The 16,123-nt window shown below is 35.5% G+C and overlaps 2 protein-coding genes across 4 annotated transcripts in view; one reads left to right on the top strand and one right to left on the bottom strand.

The window, feature by feature from the left end:
• Positions 1 to 1,466: 1,466 nt before the first annotated feature.
• LOC123703464 (formin-like protein 20) lies at positions 1,467 to 12,428 on the bottom strand. 3 transcript variants are annotated; one of them, XM_045651464.1, is made up of 10 exons: positions 12,234 to 12,428; positions 9,005 to 9,079; positions 8,037 to 8,172; positions 7,448 to 7,524; positions 7,095 to 7,143; positions 5,660 to 5,785; positions 4,795 to 4,873; positions 4,030 to 4,249; positions 3,620 to 3,737; positions 1,467 to 3,184 (listed from the first exon to the last, which is right to left on the bottom strand). In XM_045651464.1, the coding sequence occupies exons 1-10, from the start codon at positions 12,294 to 12,296 to the stop codon at positions 2,076 to 2,078; spliced, it is 2,052 nt and encodes a 683-aa protein (XP_045507420.1). In that variant the 5' UTR covers positions 12,297 to 12,428; the 3' UTR covers positions 1,467 to 2,075. The 3 variants fall into 3 exon arrangements, with proteins under 3 accessions (XP_045507420.1, XP_045507422.1, XP_045507421.1); XM_045651466.1 differs by lacking the exon at positions 12,234 to 12,428 and adding an exon at positions 11,781 to 12,208; XM_045651465.1 differs by lacking the exon at positions 12,234 to 12,428 and adding an exon at positions 11,667 to 12,208.
• Positions 12,429 to 14,554: 2,126 nt separating this feature from the next.
• Positions 14,555 to 16,123, top strand: part of LOC123703436 (microtubule-associated serine/threonine-protein kinase 3) — a 56,033-nt gene continuing 54,464 nt past the window's right edge. Inside the window, exon 1 of the mRNA XM_045651431.1 lies at positions 14,555 to 14,924. Within this exon, the coding sequence (XP_045507387.1) occupies positions 14,792 to 14,924 (133 nt within the window). The 5' untranslated portion in view covers positions 14,555 to 14,791. The remainder of the gene's footprint in view (positions 14,925 to 16,123) is intronic.

The raw sequence follows: 16,123 nt of genomic DNA on the forward strand, positions 1-16,123 counted from the left end.
TGAAACAGAAAACTTTATCAATATGATATTAGACAATGTTTGTCTTAAAAGTCTAAGATATGAATGAAGGTACTTCTAGTTTTTCATTACGTTTGATGATAGACATAAAGTGATCATCGCCATACTGTTCTGAGACATTTCAAAACAAAGAAAACACAAAAGAGGAAATAATAAGTGTACTTAGAAATAGACTACATGTATACGACAATAGCAAAAATTGTATATAAATTATTCACAAGTTCAGGTGTATATAGTTTTCAAATAAATTGTATTGACATAACCACTTTATTTCTTAAAACAATAATGTACATAAATAGTGACTTCTTGCTTTCATGTATCCAAAATAACATTTAATCCTTAGACTAGACACTGTTTAACAATGCCATTCAATTATTTACAAAACCAAACTGCCATCGAGATAATATAAATAAAAAGTGGACAATTTTCGAAATGTCCACATTCGCTATTCCACTGCAACACGGTAAAGATACACGGCCATAATAATTTATCTGGCACATTAATGTGGCACAATCGAGAATAAATGGACCCATTATAATTGTGTTTCAGCCCGCGGCGCGACGTCCAAACACAACTCGAACATAATTTTGTTAAAAACAAACAAACAAACAGTTGAAGTGTCGCGAGATATTTTCCCTAACGCAATGTTGCAATAATATTAAATATTTTTTTTTTGCTGGCAACATTATAATAATCATATATGTACTATATTTTATCTGTACTGTCAATGTCATTGTCATATTCTATCTGTATATCTATTTTTGTATTGCAATATAATTTTAAAATAGCGAACATTGCCAGTATCTAAAATCATTTCCGAAAACTGAGATTTTAGAAATCATATCTTCCAAAACAAACATTGCATTAAATTTAAATTAAACATGATTCCGTCTATATTTACGCATTTGTCTAAATAAATATTGTCCTTTCATGAATATAACACTTATATTATAATCTTGTCTAGAAATAGTTGTATGTATGTATTGAAAGCAAAAGATTACCTCGTCGACACAGACAACTTTTTTGGTCAGACAACCACTAGTTAACAAAATAACTATAATATTTAACAAAAACAAACCAAAGTTCCAACACCGCCACGGGCTTCACAGATAATTCCCTAATTTTGTTGCAACATACAAAATATAAATCATTTTTATGATATTGACAACTAGAGGAGGGAAAGAGGTATGTTATATATTTATTTTACTTTTTAATAGTATTTATAATTAAAAAAACCTATCCCCATACAAATTTATTTATTAAATAAACAGATAACAAATCCAGATTTGGCCCCGTTGAATTAAAAATCTTTGAAATCTTGTTTATTTTTATATTTGAAATGTACATTAAGGAGTAACATGATGTTTGATAGAAAATTTGCCTATAAAATCATAAAAGCAATCTTCGGTTACCTCCGTCCCTCCTTAGTTGTGAACACCACATAAACCTTCATACATTCTGACTGCTAGAGCAATATATATGTATAATATACAATTGGAACTCCTATTATTATTAATTATCTAATTTTTTATAGATCACAATGGGTAACAAGTTAACGTAATTTGAAACAGTCTAGAGATTTTGTCTGAGTCTCGGGCCGGCCCGATATCACATTGTGACACTAATCTCCTAACATTTACACTACACGAACACACTCGAAGCTCTTTGGAATACGACTTTACGCCGTTAAAAGTTTTTATATAATATGTATACCTAAAATATTTAACATTAGAAAACTCGTCAGTTTACATCTAGGAAGAGTTCTTATAAATGCTTTTTGTCTAATTGATTTAGCCGATTTTGATAAAATAAAGCTTTGATATTAAATATTTATCTAGGGCACTAGATGTATACAATGTATGATAATAGTGATATACTCCCGTTGGAGCATCTTCGTGTAATGTAAAAGCCAACATCACTACAACTCGTCATCAGCGCCCGCACTCCGGTCCCCGCACTCGCGCACGTATTCGAGTCGCACTTTCACTATTTACACTTGCACTTAATCTAACGTAAGGACACTTGGAACACCGAACCGACGGAGGCTTTGGTCGAGGTCAGTCGATGACGACGTAGGGGAGGGCCACGAGGTCCCCGAGCAGCGCGCACTCGTGCCACTCGGCGAAGTGCGCGGGCTTCACGGGGCGCCCGAGCGGGTCCCGCTCCGTGTCGACCCCGTCCAGCGCCTGGCTGACAGTCGCCCGCACGTCCTCGGTGGGGAACGTCAGCACCGGGGCGGTCGCGGCCTGCTCGTAACTGTAGGGCACAGAGTTTATACACGACACACACTTTTCGTACAATGTCCGTCCGTCTATGTCATCTTTCGTCCGCTCGACCGTCCTGTGTTCGGGTGACGTCACCGAGAACTTCTGTTCCGGCTCCTCTTTCGTTTCCTTAGTCTCCTCTATCCTCTGCTCGCTCTCTTGCGGGGAGAGGGGCGGTTTCAGTCTCTCGTTGACATCCTCACTCTTGATATCGACGTCCACTTCCATCGGTTCGACTTTACAATCGCTGTCCGCTTTTATATCTAATTCTGTTTTCAAATCGCTAGGTTCTTCTTTGAGTTCACTTGTTTCTTTTGAATCTTTTATTTCTTTCGCCTCGCCCGCTGGGACCATATCCTTCGAGTCGGATGTGTCTTCGTCGCCGGATTCTTCTTTGCACTCTTTAGTTTCTGGGGGCGTTTCATCTATGGGGTATGGTCTGGGCGAGGGCGGGGGCGGTGGCGGGGGCGGCGAGGGGGGCGCGGGGGCGAACTCGTCCGCGGGGAGGTGCACACAGAGCGGCACACGCGCTAAGTTCTTAGCGCAGTAGTCATCTGCGTAGTCCGAGTACTTGTATAGTGGAACCACGTTGGCAAACAGACTGGGATCGTCTTTACTGATGGCTGGGCGGACTGCGAACTTGTGCGGGTGTAGAGGGGCCCGAGTACCGTTGACACCAGGCACGTACGTATTATGTAACGCTACCACGTGTGCTGGGTGCACTATAGTCCGGGAGTTGGCTGGACAGCTTTCGTCTGGCTCTAGCTCCGGGTCACAGATACAGGGTGCCCATTCTTTCTCGTCTTCTAGCGGCACTAAAGGCCAGACGGGGACAGGCGCAGGTTCGGGCACCGGCTCGCTGCTCCCGTTCCGTAGGGGTGAGTCTACTTTTATGGCGCAATCTGAAATAATAAAAGATGGAATAAGTTACAAACATACAAAATATTGTATTTGGCAGTCATTAACGATGATATATTAAGATAAAAGCTTTATAATTATGATCACATTATTTCTTATTTTCAAACATTAATAAAAGTTATTTTAACTGGTATTATAATTATTACAGTCTAAGGCCCGATTTTTCAATCTTTAGTTAAAAATTACCCATCCAATAAAGTATTACACTATACTATTAAAATGTCACCTATAAACTGTCAAATAAAGGCAAGAAGAAAATATTTTTGAAATGGTAGTTTAATACATTATTCGACAAATAAGTTTTAACCAACGATTGAAAAATCAGCCCCTAGTCACGAACAGTATTTGCTAATCACTACATAATCATGTTTTACAATTTTTTCAGAATATTATATTGTTTCAAATACAAATAAACTAACCGTCCGGCTCTATGAGCATGACGTCAGGCGAAGCGGGCGAGCCGGGCGAAGCGGAACGCGAAGGACTCGCCTTTCCGCGCGACTGGATCTGCTCCAGTAACTCTTTTGTTGTTTTCACCTAAAAATGGGCATTTTTTTCATAAGTTGACTGGAGGATATAATATTGAAATTTCAAAATGAATAATAATAATCATACAGAATTAATCAGAAAACGGAATACAAAATTCAAATGCTGCAAAAAGATTCTGAACATTTTTATCATCTGACAGAGTACGATAATTATTATTAATAAACCATAATAAACATGCTCTTGGGCATGAGCTCTTTTTTTTTTAACTGATTAGAGTTACACTAGTACACGCACTATTTTTTTTTCTAATCTTTAAAACTATCCCATATTTTAAACCCACCTTCTTGCCCCCAGCGGGCGGCAGCCTGTTCACGAGCGCCGCGTACGGGTCGTGCGCGTCCCGGCGCCAGCCGTTCTTGCGCCGCTCCGTGGCCGCACCGTTGCGCGCCGGCCACGCGTGCGCTGTGGGCGTGGGCGTGGGCGTGGGCGCGGCGAGTGGGGGTGGGGCTGGCGGTGGGCCCGCTGTCGTCTCCGTGCCCAGCCCGGCTCGGCTGTGGCCCCTGCGATGGAAGAGATTGTCGTCAATCCATACTAATATAATGAATGCGAAAGTAACTCTGTCTGTCTGTCTGTTACTCAATCACGCCTAAACTACTGAACCTATTTTCATGAAATTTGGTATAGAGATATTTTGATACTCGAGAAAGGACATAGGCTACTTTTTATCCCGGGAAAATGACGCAATCTCGAAAATCCCAAGGGAACGGGAATTATGTGGGTTTTTCTTTGACTGCGCGGGCGAAGCTGCGGGCGGAAACCTAGTGAAGTAAAGAGGAAAAATTGTTAAGTTGTTGTTGTTGTTCCTGTCATAGGACGTCCTTTACTGGACAAAAAGGCTTCTCTCAAAGATTTCCAGTACGTTAGGTCATTGGTTAGATTCGATTTAAAATTAATTAATAATTCCTTTTGCATTAAAAACTACGTTTTTTTACCAAGTAATATAGAGTACCTTGGTTTTTTTTGTAAGTATAAGTTATTGAATATTTTTAATTGACATTACTATAGTATTAAATTTATTATGGCCATCTTTCGTATAGATATTTACCTTCGTTTTTTAGGTTTCTTATCCCTTTTCGCCTTCTTGTCGTCGCTCAATGGCTCCGGCGAAGGCGGTCGTTTCACCGCTGTAATACATTTGTTCTATACTAATTTGTAAATAGTGTTTTTGACGCAATTATTTTGATATATTCTGAGATTCAAATTGAATATAATGATAACATTCGACTGTCTGCATGTGTGTTAAGAGGAAGAGGGGCGTAATATACGGACCAAGGAGTATCTTTAAAAAAATACTCAAAAAATATGAGTTTTGAACATGACTTGTACATAATAGATATATGAAGGTAGTGCGTGGGCGTGCGTTTATATTTATGTGTGCGTTATTTGCGTACACGGATGTATCCACGTGTGTATCTGTGTGTGCGTATGTGCAAGTTTGTGTATTAGTTTGTGCAAAGCGCAGGTTTGCGTGTTCGTGTGCGTGCGTATATTATTGCGTGCGCGTGTTAATGAACGCAAGCGTGTCTACTGCCTGCATAGTGTAAGACTGTATGTTGAGTTAATTAAAGTTTTGTTATCCATACTAATATTATAAATGTGCAAAATAACTCTGTCTGTCTGTCTGTTACTCAATCACACCTAAACTACTGAACCAATTTTCACGAAATTTGGTATGGAGATATTTTGATACCCAAGAGAGGACATAGGCTACTTTTTATCCTGGGAAAATGACGCAATCCCGTAAATCCCACGGGAACGGGAACTATGCGGGTTTTTCTTTGACTACGCGGGCGAAGCCGCGGGCGAAACCTAGTGTTTTATAATTGTTATTTTTTTACACACAAGCAATGAACTAGTGGTGTGTTATTACACAGTTTGAAGCTTGTATATGTATGTATGTGTATACTCACGCGGTGTGTTGGGCTTGTGCGCTGCGAGGGGCGCGGGGGGCGCGGGGGGAGGCGGCAGCGGCGGGGGGGGAGGGTCGTCGTCCACCAGGATCACATCCTGCGAGTCCGACTCGTAGCCACCCCATGCTGGAATAAAAATATTTATTAAGCTATTGCATAGCTTCTATCGCGGGCCTTGAGCGCGGGGACCAAATCGAGAAATTCCGTAACGAAAAAAACCTAACGCTCCCCACTCCGACGAGCTCGGAGGTGTGGCTTGAAGGCATAGCATGCAATAGCTTTACCGCGGCAGTCCCCGAGTGCCACACGTCTTTTTTATTTATTTATTTATCAATCCTTTATTGCACTTAAAGAGAATAAAAAAAAGAAACACAAACACTTAAAGATAGCTTAAACAAATGGCGGTCCTATCGCTTTAGAGCGATTTCTTCCAGACAACCTTTGGTACAGTAGAGGAATAAATATAAAATAATTAATATTATAATGACAACTAAACATCCGACTGCTAATTTATGCACACTATGACATACGACAGCCTATGTCACTATAACAATTCTGATGATTATAACGACAGCACGACAGCTCATAATTATAATTTAACATTCGGGCTGTAGGACGTGCCAACGCCTGTGTACATATATACACTTGAAAAACATAACCCTCCTTATTTCACAGTCATGAAATATATTAATATTTGGTATTGAAAATACACATTTACAAACAATTAGTGATAACTGCGTTAAAAACAAACGACTTCAAACTTGCACTTGCAACATTTACAATTAATACAGATAAAAATGCTCACAAAATAAAAACTACTGGGCCTACCCGAATAAAATTTTTATGGGACCAATTCGACACCATCCCGCATCGAACAAAAAAAGAATCACGTAAATCGGTTCAGAAACCTCAGAGTAATCGGTGTACATACATAAAAAAAAACATACCGGCCGAATTGATAACCTCCTCCTTTTTTTTGAAGTCGGTTAAAAAAAATATAGTTATTACTTATTACTATCGAAATGAGATGCTACACAGCTTTAAAAAGTATTCTATGTGAACGATGAACAGTTTGACAGTGGTCAAGCTTCCTAACTCTTTCGAATCACAAAGAAAGACTAGAGAAATATCATAGAATAGTGACTGTTTTATTAACTTTCTCAACTTAATAAAATCCAGATAGATATAATAGTTAAGATACTAAATCTATACTAATATTATAAAGCTGAAGAGCTTATTTGTTTGAACGCGCTCATCTCGGGAACTACTTGTCCGATTTGAAAAATTTTTTCGGTGTTAGATAGCCCATTTATCGAGGAAGGTTATAGGCCGTATATCATCACGCTACGACCAACAGGAGTGGAGCCACGGGGGTGAAACCGCGCGGAGCAGCTAGTTACAAATATTAGAATTATACAATAGTCATGTAAATTACCTGGCCTTGACGGAGGTCTCGGGCTAGGCACTGCTGGACTCAAACCATGCTGTAAAGAACGTCTGACATTAGTATTCAACAGTATAGTGTAAATTATATTCAAGTTCTATAAAAATGGATGTATCATGTAAGATTTTTGTTCATGTTGTAATAATAATTGTTAAGAAGCTATTTTCTCTTCAAAAAAATTACATAAGATGATTTCATTTCTGATTCAGAATTTCTTCATGTTAAATCATTTTCAGAGATAGCATGCGCATGCGCACGTAACTTTTTTTTTCTGAATTTTCATTATTTTTGATTTGTTGTTTTTTTTTTTTAATATTATATTGAATTTATTTATAAATACTGACCCGCATAAGCGCTGGCGAGGTGAGCGGCGTGCCCCCCGGGCGCCTCGTCTGCCGCTCCGCCGACGAACGGTTTGATCCTTTTAAGGTTAGAAAAATATGTAATTAATTAAAATGTTTTATTTTAAGACATTGCAATCATGAATTCATAATAAGTGGGGTTATTTGGTAAATTAATATCTGATTTATTTGTAATAGTATTTTAAATATACAAATTATATAATTATGAATCAATTTTTCATCACAAACAAACACACATTTAGAACTAAATCATCACAAATTTTATATTGGTCAACTTACATTAAATTAAAGTTTTTATCTACCATAATGCTAAACACCAACTTTATAACAAAACTATAAATCACAAATAAGTTACTAGATTTCTGCCCGCAGCTCACCTACGTTTTCAAAGAAAAACCCGCTCCCGTTCCGGTGGGATTTCCGGGATAAAAAGTAGCCTATGTCGTATTCTGGGTCTTCAGCTACCTATATACCAAATTTCATTGTAATCGGTTCAGTAGTTTTTACGTAAGAGGATAACAAACATCCATCCTCACAAACTTTCGCATTTATAATATGATTTTACACATACCGGTATGCGCAGGCGACGCAACATTGGGTATGACGAGATCCCGCCATCTCTTGACCAGAACTTTGGCACGTCTGGCGAGCGTCGGGTCTGCTGTCTTGCGGCGCAGCTCGTTCACGTGTTTGCCCAGTCGGGTGGTCTGCAATTAATTATTAAAGAATTTTGTATTAGGTCTTTGTATAATTATATGTATGTAATGCATCCTAATAGAAACCTATGGACACAAGCAGTATACATGTTTATCAAAACTATGATTTCAGTCACAGTGTCCACAAACAGTTGTCTTTTGGCTACATGGACTCACTATAGTGTTACTATGCTAAGCTATGATAAATAGTTTAGTAGTAAGCTTAAAAAACTTTGAAAAGAGGAGCTTTTGGGGGTTCTTACTGCTTTTTATTCATAGCTTTTGGCCATTCAACAAAGAAATTAATTCTAGCTTTTGCGTCCATAGGCTGTACTGACAATTAGATTACACAATATTTACTTGAAGTGCCAAAATATGTAGCATTATGCAATACTATTCAAAATGTTATCATCTTAAACTCGCTACAGAATGATAGACTTTCACATATATACTTAATATTATAAAGCTGAATAGTTTTCTTGAACACGCTAATCTCAGGAACTACTGGTCTGAGTTGAAAAATTATTTCGGTGTTAGATAGCCCATTTATCGAGGAAGACTATCATCATGCTAAGACCAACAGGAGCGGAGCACTGCGATTGCGGTTTTACCCGAACAGCGCAGCTAGTCTTTTATAAAATTTTCAACAAATTGGTGCTACGGGTTAGTCATGATAGTGAAACAGACTGACAGACTTTCACATTGATAATATTAGTACAGATTATACTTGACATAATCCTTCTAAATCTCTTTATTAGAAAATCTTATCCATCCTACATTTATGTGTATTTGGCAATAAAACATAGTCTAAATGTGTTATTTATGCAAATTCAACAAGTCTCACCTCCAACAGCTCTTTTGTGATATTGAATTTCTCCAAAATGGATATAATTTCATTAACTGCCTGCATGTTGACGACCTGAAAATTAAAATTATCCTTGTTAATCAACATAAATAAGGTTTTGTTTATCACATTAATATAATCACTGATAGATTTATAATTCTTACACTAAATTGTTTCAATTTCAAATCAATTTCTTTTTTATTTAACCAAGAAAATATATTTTTATACTGTAAATGATCGAATCTTCTTTCAATCCCATATAAAATAGTCATATCATTTTTTCATTCAATTGCACAATCATATCGTTAATTCATTTAAGTAGTAAATAAATTGGTTAATTTATTTATTGGAGCTTTTTTTAATTCAATTATTATCATATAAATCAGTCAAATATGTATCACAAAAGTAGACAGTAGTCATTTAACATTTAGAGACATAATATCTGATTTGTAATAACTAATAATAATAAACAATTTGCCACTTGCAGTCTTCAAAAACCAGATTTTTCTTATCAAGTATGCAGAAAAACCAAATAAAAAGCGATTGGTTTGGTTTTTATTGTAGCTAGGTATCGCAAGTTTTATGAACAATCAACTTACTGTATAACCTTGCTACGTTGTGTATCAACTTATTGCTACTATGGTGCAAAATTTAAAAACTTTTAATTTTTATAATTTCTTGCTTGAACTGGCTTACATAATTGGTTACCTCAATATTATTATTTTATTGTTTAAATTTGAATATAAAATTTGAGAGTTTTGTAAAATATAATTTTTTATAAGATATTATACTGTGCAATAAATTTAGAAAACAAAGCTGTGTTAAAAATTTATGTGTATGATAATAGGTACCTATATTAACTGCAGCATATAAGTACATAAACTCTTATTGTGGATTGTGGAAACAAATATTGATATTTTGGTTTTATAATTATTGCAATGCACTTCACTAGAAAAAAAGTTGTGTCATCCTTTCACTTGAAAAAACCTTTTTAATGCATATCTTTAAACAAAATCATCAGATGTAATTTTTGTTTATTAAAACAACTTTATTTTCTTACATTTAAGTTGCATAATATTTTGAACATTCACGGATTGATTTAAAAACAATAAATGATAGGGTTTTAATCACATATTCTGATAACTGATAAAAAAAGGTTACTAATCAAATTTAGTGTTGTGTGTAAACTAAATAAACAATTGGACATTTTTAACACTTCCTGCAACGTTACTAATTACAACTAGGTATGTAAACTTATTGTATTCAATGGAACCCATTACAAAACTAATAACATAAGTTATAGTAAATGTTTACATATGTATCAGATTCTAATCTCAATAATACAGTCAGGCTAAAGAAAGATTAGCTTTGTCTACAACAATGCCAATCTTGTGTATAGTTTAATGAGTTGACTAAAATTCAGTTGATATAAAATTTATAATATACACTGGCTGTCCCAGCAAATGTTGTCCTTCCTTACACTTATCACTTACGGTATGAAAAATAGTTGGCCAAATCTCAGATCTACTCGATATGCAGAAAAATTTGGCATTTGGAATATGGCAACTAATATTGTGACACAAGAATTTTATACATATAGAAAAAAATATATAGTAGTAAAAAATGTATATTATAATATTTCTTAAGATTGTTACAAGCTACACTCAATAGGTTGTAGCGTGTTTATCCTTGAATAATTTAAAAAATCAGTAGCATTTCCACATTCGCAATTTATATTAGTCAATGTAATAATTTTTTTTATAATATTTACCCATCTAAATACCGTACCGTAGAAATATTTCTTGAAGCAAATAATTTTTGAGAATATGACATTCCAGATAGAATTGTTGAATATTTTAATGTAAGTGTAGTCTGAATATGACAAGCAAGAAGTTTATATTTTAAGAGTACCTAGGAATAAGAGTGTTTTATCAATTAATTCTATTTTAAAAGCCTAGTATTCTAGCGAGTTTGGACAACAAGGCAGCCTTCAGTATTCAAGTATTACCTACTCAACCTCACAACATAATGATGAGTCACATGTCAAGCTGTTTTTGAGATTTTCATGACACTTTTTTTGAAAACATTGATTGTATAACCAACTGGTCAATGGTTCTGTATCATAATTTCTCAAGCACTAATTGCTACAACAAATTATATCAGACGTTTCTATCAGTCAAAGGAGAAATTATATTTCAATAATGTATTGCTATAAGCGAAACCATGTGGATACTCCCATGTGAAGACGAAAACACCATAATGCCACATGGTGGTATGTTAATCAAGACTTGGTAACAGACTACCATAACCTTATATAGAAGGATTTAAATGACCCCAAAAAAGGATTTAACATTGAGTACATATCAAATTGACCCCCTAGCTACTTCCTTTTGAATTATTAATGATAGGGTCATTGAACATGTGCATGGTATAATGACCAGTAGAGTGTGCAAAAACCTAAGTTCATACAGGGTTATGAATAATTGAAATATGTTATTTCATATTGTTTACCTGCAATTTGACAATATAACCTATAAGCTTTACGACTTGTTTGCGAATTTGTATTCATTCTAATCAAAGTAATACGAAAAATATGTCATACCACATGCGAGTAGCAACTGCCAGTGTCTGATGTAACGGGAGACTTAAAAACTGAACTGACCTGCGATTGCACCATCTAATATGACTAACCAGAAACATAGCATCCGATCTTGTTGAAATATTGCATGGAATAATTAGCACCCAAGAACTCCGCTCACACTGCCACCATCCGTACCTATATCCGCGTAAGGCCATAACTGACGATAAAACAATCTCATTCCTCATTTAACATCTATCAGGGCCTAGGCCATCCAATTCGACGAGAATTTGCAAGAAAATTCACGCGTGGCACAATTCCATACTTTCACATTGCAAAACATTTGGCACTAGGGACGGAGGGACGAGAGGAGAGCTGACGACGTCAGTGGCCCAGTACATCACTTGCAACGCTCACGTATTGAAACACACACACTACATTTCCACAACTTATCTTATATTTCACGTGTTATCGCAAGTGTTGCGAGATTTTTATAGTATTGACGGTCGCACAGTGCTAGTTTACTGCTTTAAAACAACCTCTCAAGAGGTAGAATCGTAACTCGATTCGGGTGTCACGGGCCCGAGCAGACCGTTTCCATATCTCCGACTTGCATATCGGACATTCTATCTTCAAAATTCGGAAACTTACATTGTAATTGCTATCCAACGCATTCAGAAGCCGATTACTTAGCTCATGAGCGTTATTACTCATTTATAAACGAAAATATTTAACTAAATACGACGAACGTGTCTCGGCTGCGTCGTAATGGCGGACCGACGACTACGTATGCCCGTGCCAGGGCATTTTAGCCGAATAATTCAGCTGATATCTACTAGAGGCGACGCACACTCGTGTTTTTCCGTTTCTTTTGACGGGAAAAACTGTGTATTGTCACATCGTAAACATTAGATGGCAGCACGAAGTAGATTTTATCTTAAAAAATAGAATATTTATGTTAATAATAGTTACACTAATCAATTTTAAATGTAAAAAATTAACATATTCACAAGAAAATTTCCTTAAAAACCATTTTATTAATGAAAACTACAGTAGCTGTCAGACATTACTTTCACAATATGGCAATATTTGAATGATGGCAATATATACTGTACTAGTACATGACAAATTACCTAGATAGAGCTATTTCAGATAGTTTAAAAAATTAAACATGAATTTGCGGTTTCATTTAATTTATCGAAATTTTTCGATTTTCAAGCTAAATTTAACCCTTTCTTATTTCATAAACGTCTATATAATCAAAACTATTTCTTAAAAAAAAATCAGTTAATTATTTTTTATATTTTGATAAATACATTTTTATGACAAATTCTTTTCTGTCTGGGAAGAACAGCTTTAAGTTTGTAGGAGTTTGATTCATCATCATCATCATTACCAGCCTTTGCTTGTCCACTGTTGGACGAAGGCCTCTCGAAGTTTGATTAAATATATTTATTTCTAGAAAGTTCGAATCCATCTCATGAAGATCTCAATTGTGATCTCACGTAATGCTAATTTTTGCTGTAGATGGCAATACCTTTTCTATTCCCCTGGCCCAACCCTGGCCCCTTCTATAGAGTAATGAGTGGGTCCACACAGAGAGAGCACTGAGCAGCAAAGAGTAGTACCTGTGGTAGCACTGTAGTACTGGAAGTAGTAATGCACAGGTAATAGAACGGTATTTTACCCATGCATTACCTAATATTACAGATATTGGCGAGCAGCTTCGCGATGCTCAGTCTGTGCGGTGCGGGTGTGGTTCAACTGAAGATCGACACTCGATTATTGTTGAATTTTACTATTCAATTATTGTTGTTATGTACAGCATAACAACAATATGAAAAATATATACATATTTAAAATTATTTTTCTATCTCTCTTTTTGAAAAAAATTTTTTCTTATAACTAACATTTTTCGATTCTTTTCAAATCTTTAAAATATGTTCATTGTGTAAAACTAACTCTTCCCCTTTACTTCTAACCACTTCTAACAACCTTGCTACTTTTTGTAAACCCATAGTTTGAAACACGAAGTACTACATCTATAGAAAATTCGGTCATGAGATAGAATTCGGTCAGTTCACTAGTTCCATGGGTCAGTTTAATATTATATTAGAATAATAATTTTTCATTCAGAAATTAAAGTGTAAAAATTTGTCTATGGTACCAACCTTGTCTGTGTTGTGGTGGTGTTGTGTGAAAGAACATTGAAGAACATACATCTATACATATAATAAATCTGTAGAAGGGTCAATTCTGTACATTGAAAATATTGAAAAAATAAATAGCAGGGGGTTTTACTGGATCGATACCAAACCCAAATATGTGATTAAAAAAATTTTTGTCTGTCTGTCTGTCTGTCTGTCTGTCTGTATGTGAAGGCATCACGTGAAAACTAGCGGTTCGATTTCGATGAAACTTGGTATAATTATACCTTATTATCCTGGGCGTAAAATAGGATACTTTTTATCCTGGAAAAATACGTAGAAAAAAATTAATCTTAATTTTTCAGTTTTATCCATAGACGTTGTTCCGTAGAACCGCGAACACACGTTGCGTATTATTATAGGCCTAGCCGTATTTGGGAATTAGGTCCAATAGATATTTATAAGATGTTATTGACAGAGGTACTCAAAATGGAGAAATAACCATCCACGCGAAGACCGACATCCGCGCGGACGGAGTCGCGGGCGGAAGCTAGTATATAATATAATGATTAGGTGTTAGTTTTAAAGTACTTGGTAATTGTAAAAACGATTTTAAACAATAACAAAATAATCACTTTCTTATTTTAGCGTAGAGGTAGAATTATACAATTAGATTTCTTCTCGACTTAGATTATTCTTGTGATTTTATTTTCTGAGCGGGCAACATTGAAATATATTCACTATTTCACTCAAAACTTGTGTATCATGGACAGTCAAATCGTACCTAAAAGAAAAATAATGAGCTTGCAAAATGACATCTAGTAAAATTATTTAGTAGGTATTTGTCAATTTGTGAGAAGTGCTATGTCGCGTAAATTTATGATGGCCTAAAGTATTTTAAAAGGAGCTTGTTGTCGGTTTTAGTATTAAGCGATTTATTTCGCAAGTACGGAAGCGAGATAAATTAACGTGATATATTGCTGTGATGGAGAATAAACTGAATTATCGTTTGTGTTAATGGCGAAAATATTAGTGTGTCGGTGTGTTGTTTAGTGAGAGGCGATGGATCGTCGATGCTCACAGTCGGTCCGGACGCTGGTTTTCGACGATTCCGATTCTGATCCACCTAAAAATGATCAGAAGAAGAATTTGTCGTCGTCCGTTGCTCCATCATCCTTGAACCAGAGCGCTGAAGGTAAACCATGAAGCATTATAGTTATATATTTTGTTGCATATGGATTACTGTTTTATTTGTATGCGCGGTGTTTTCTCGATTTACTCAGCTGTCATATGTTATAATAAGAAGGCGTGACTTATCGGCCTGCTAACCGCGTTATTTAAAGACAATTACGATAGCATTCCGCCTACCTATAAAATATATATAACGTCCTAGCACTCACGTTGTCTGTTATGAAATGTATTGGGCTATTAAAATTGCATGACTATTGATTTGAAGTGATTGAATGTGGCATAGAAATCTATGAAAACACATGTTAAACACGATTCAAAGATTATCAATGTACCCACATTTTTTATTTATTTTCTGTTAGAAAAGATTTTAGAAAGATTCGAATCAATCGAATTACGAAAGATTATCATCCTACTTCAGTAGGTACTGTGTTTATTTATCAAATGTCCACCAATTTCTTAGGCAACAAGGAAACAATATATTATTTTTTTCCAATATTCCCAAACAATGTAACAATTAAAAACACTGTAGTAATATGTATAGAACACTATTGTATAACTAAAATAGAACAATAGGAATGTTATTGTATGTTTAATAGTTCATGTATCCTTATAAAATAAGATAGTAAATTATTTTTCATACATAGTAATATTGGTATCAATGGATAGTCTATATAATAACTCAGCCCCCAGAATCACAGACACAATAGAAAATCTATTGTGTCGTGGCCCGATCGGGCTGCTCGGGCTCAATGGGTTAAAGTAATATAAAATTTATTTAATCTGTGTTGTGTGTGGTTAAAAAATAAACCAATTGCCAAAGCCTCAAAATTATACCATGTCCTTATCTACCAGACTATTCAATGATTTTTAATAGTAAAAAAATAAAATTCTTATGTCACTTAGATCCTAAATTTATTGGAAATATCTTGACCAATTTTATTGCGAAAATTAATTCAATATATTCTATATACTTTTAAGTTTAAGATTTCACAAATAAATCTTAGGAAAATACCTAATAATATGTAACAGTGATAATGTTTAAAAACAGTCTTATCATAGTTTAGTCTACCCGTTAATGTTTAGAGCCATTATCATCTCAGTTGAATTGAACAGGCCATTACTCCTATCTGGTGCGTTTGATATGAACATCTTTTGTGAATTTCAGGTTAATATTTTGGTTCTTGATCCTTATTTTCTGTAGCG

Source organism: Colias croceus, chromosome 26 (genome assembly GCF_905220415.1).
Source record: "Colias croceus chromosome 26, ilColCroc2.1".
In the NCBI taxonomy this organism is placed as follows: domain Eukaryota; kingdom Metazoa; phylum Arthropoda; class Insecta; order Lepidoptera; family Pieridae; genus Colias; species Colias croceus.

Bases quoted from the DNA above. Each gene is read 5' to 3' on its own strand.
- LOC123703464 (XM_045651464.1), bottom strand. From the start codon at position 12,296: ATGAGTAATAACGCTCATGAGCTAAGTAATCGGCTTCTGAATGCGTTG. The intron at 9,080-12,233 runs GTAAGTTTCCGA...TTTAATTTTCAG, and splicing joins CGTTGGATAGCAATTACAAT to GTCGTCAACATGCAGGCAGT. The intron at 7,525-8,036 runs GTATGTGTAAAA...TAACCTTAAAAG, and splicing joins TGCGTCGCCTGCGCATACCG to GATCAAACCGTTCGTCGGCG.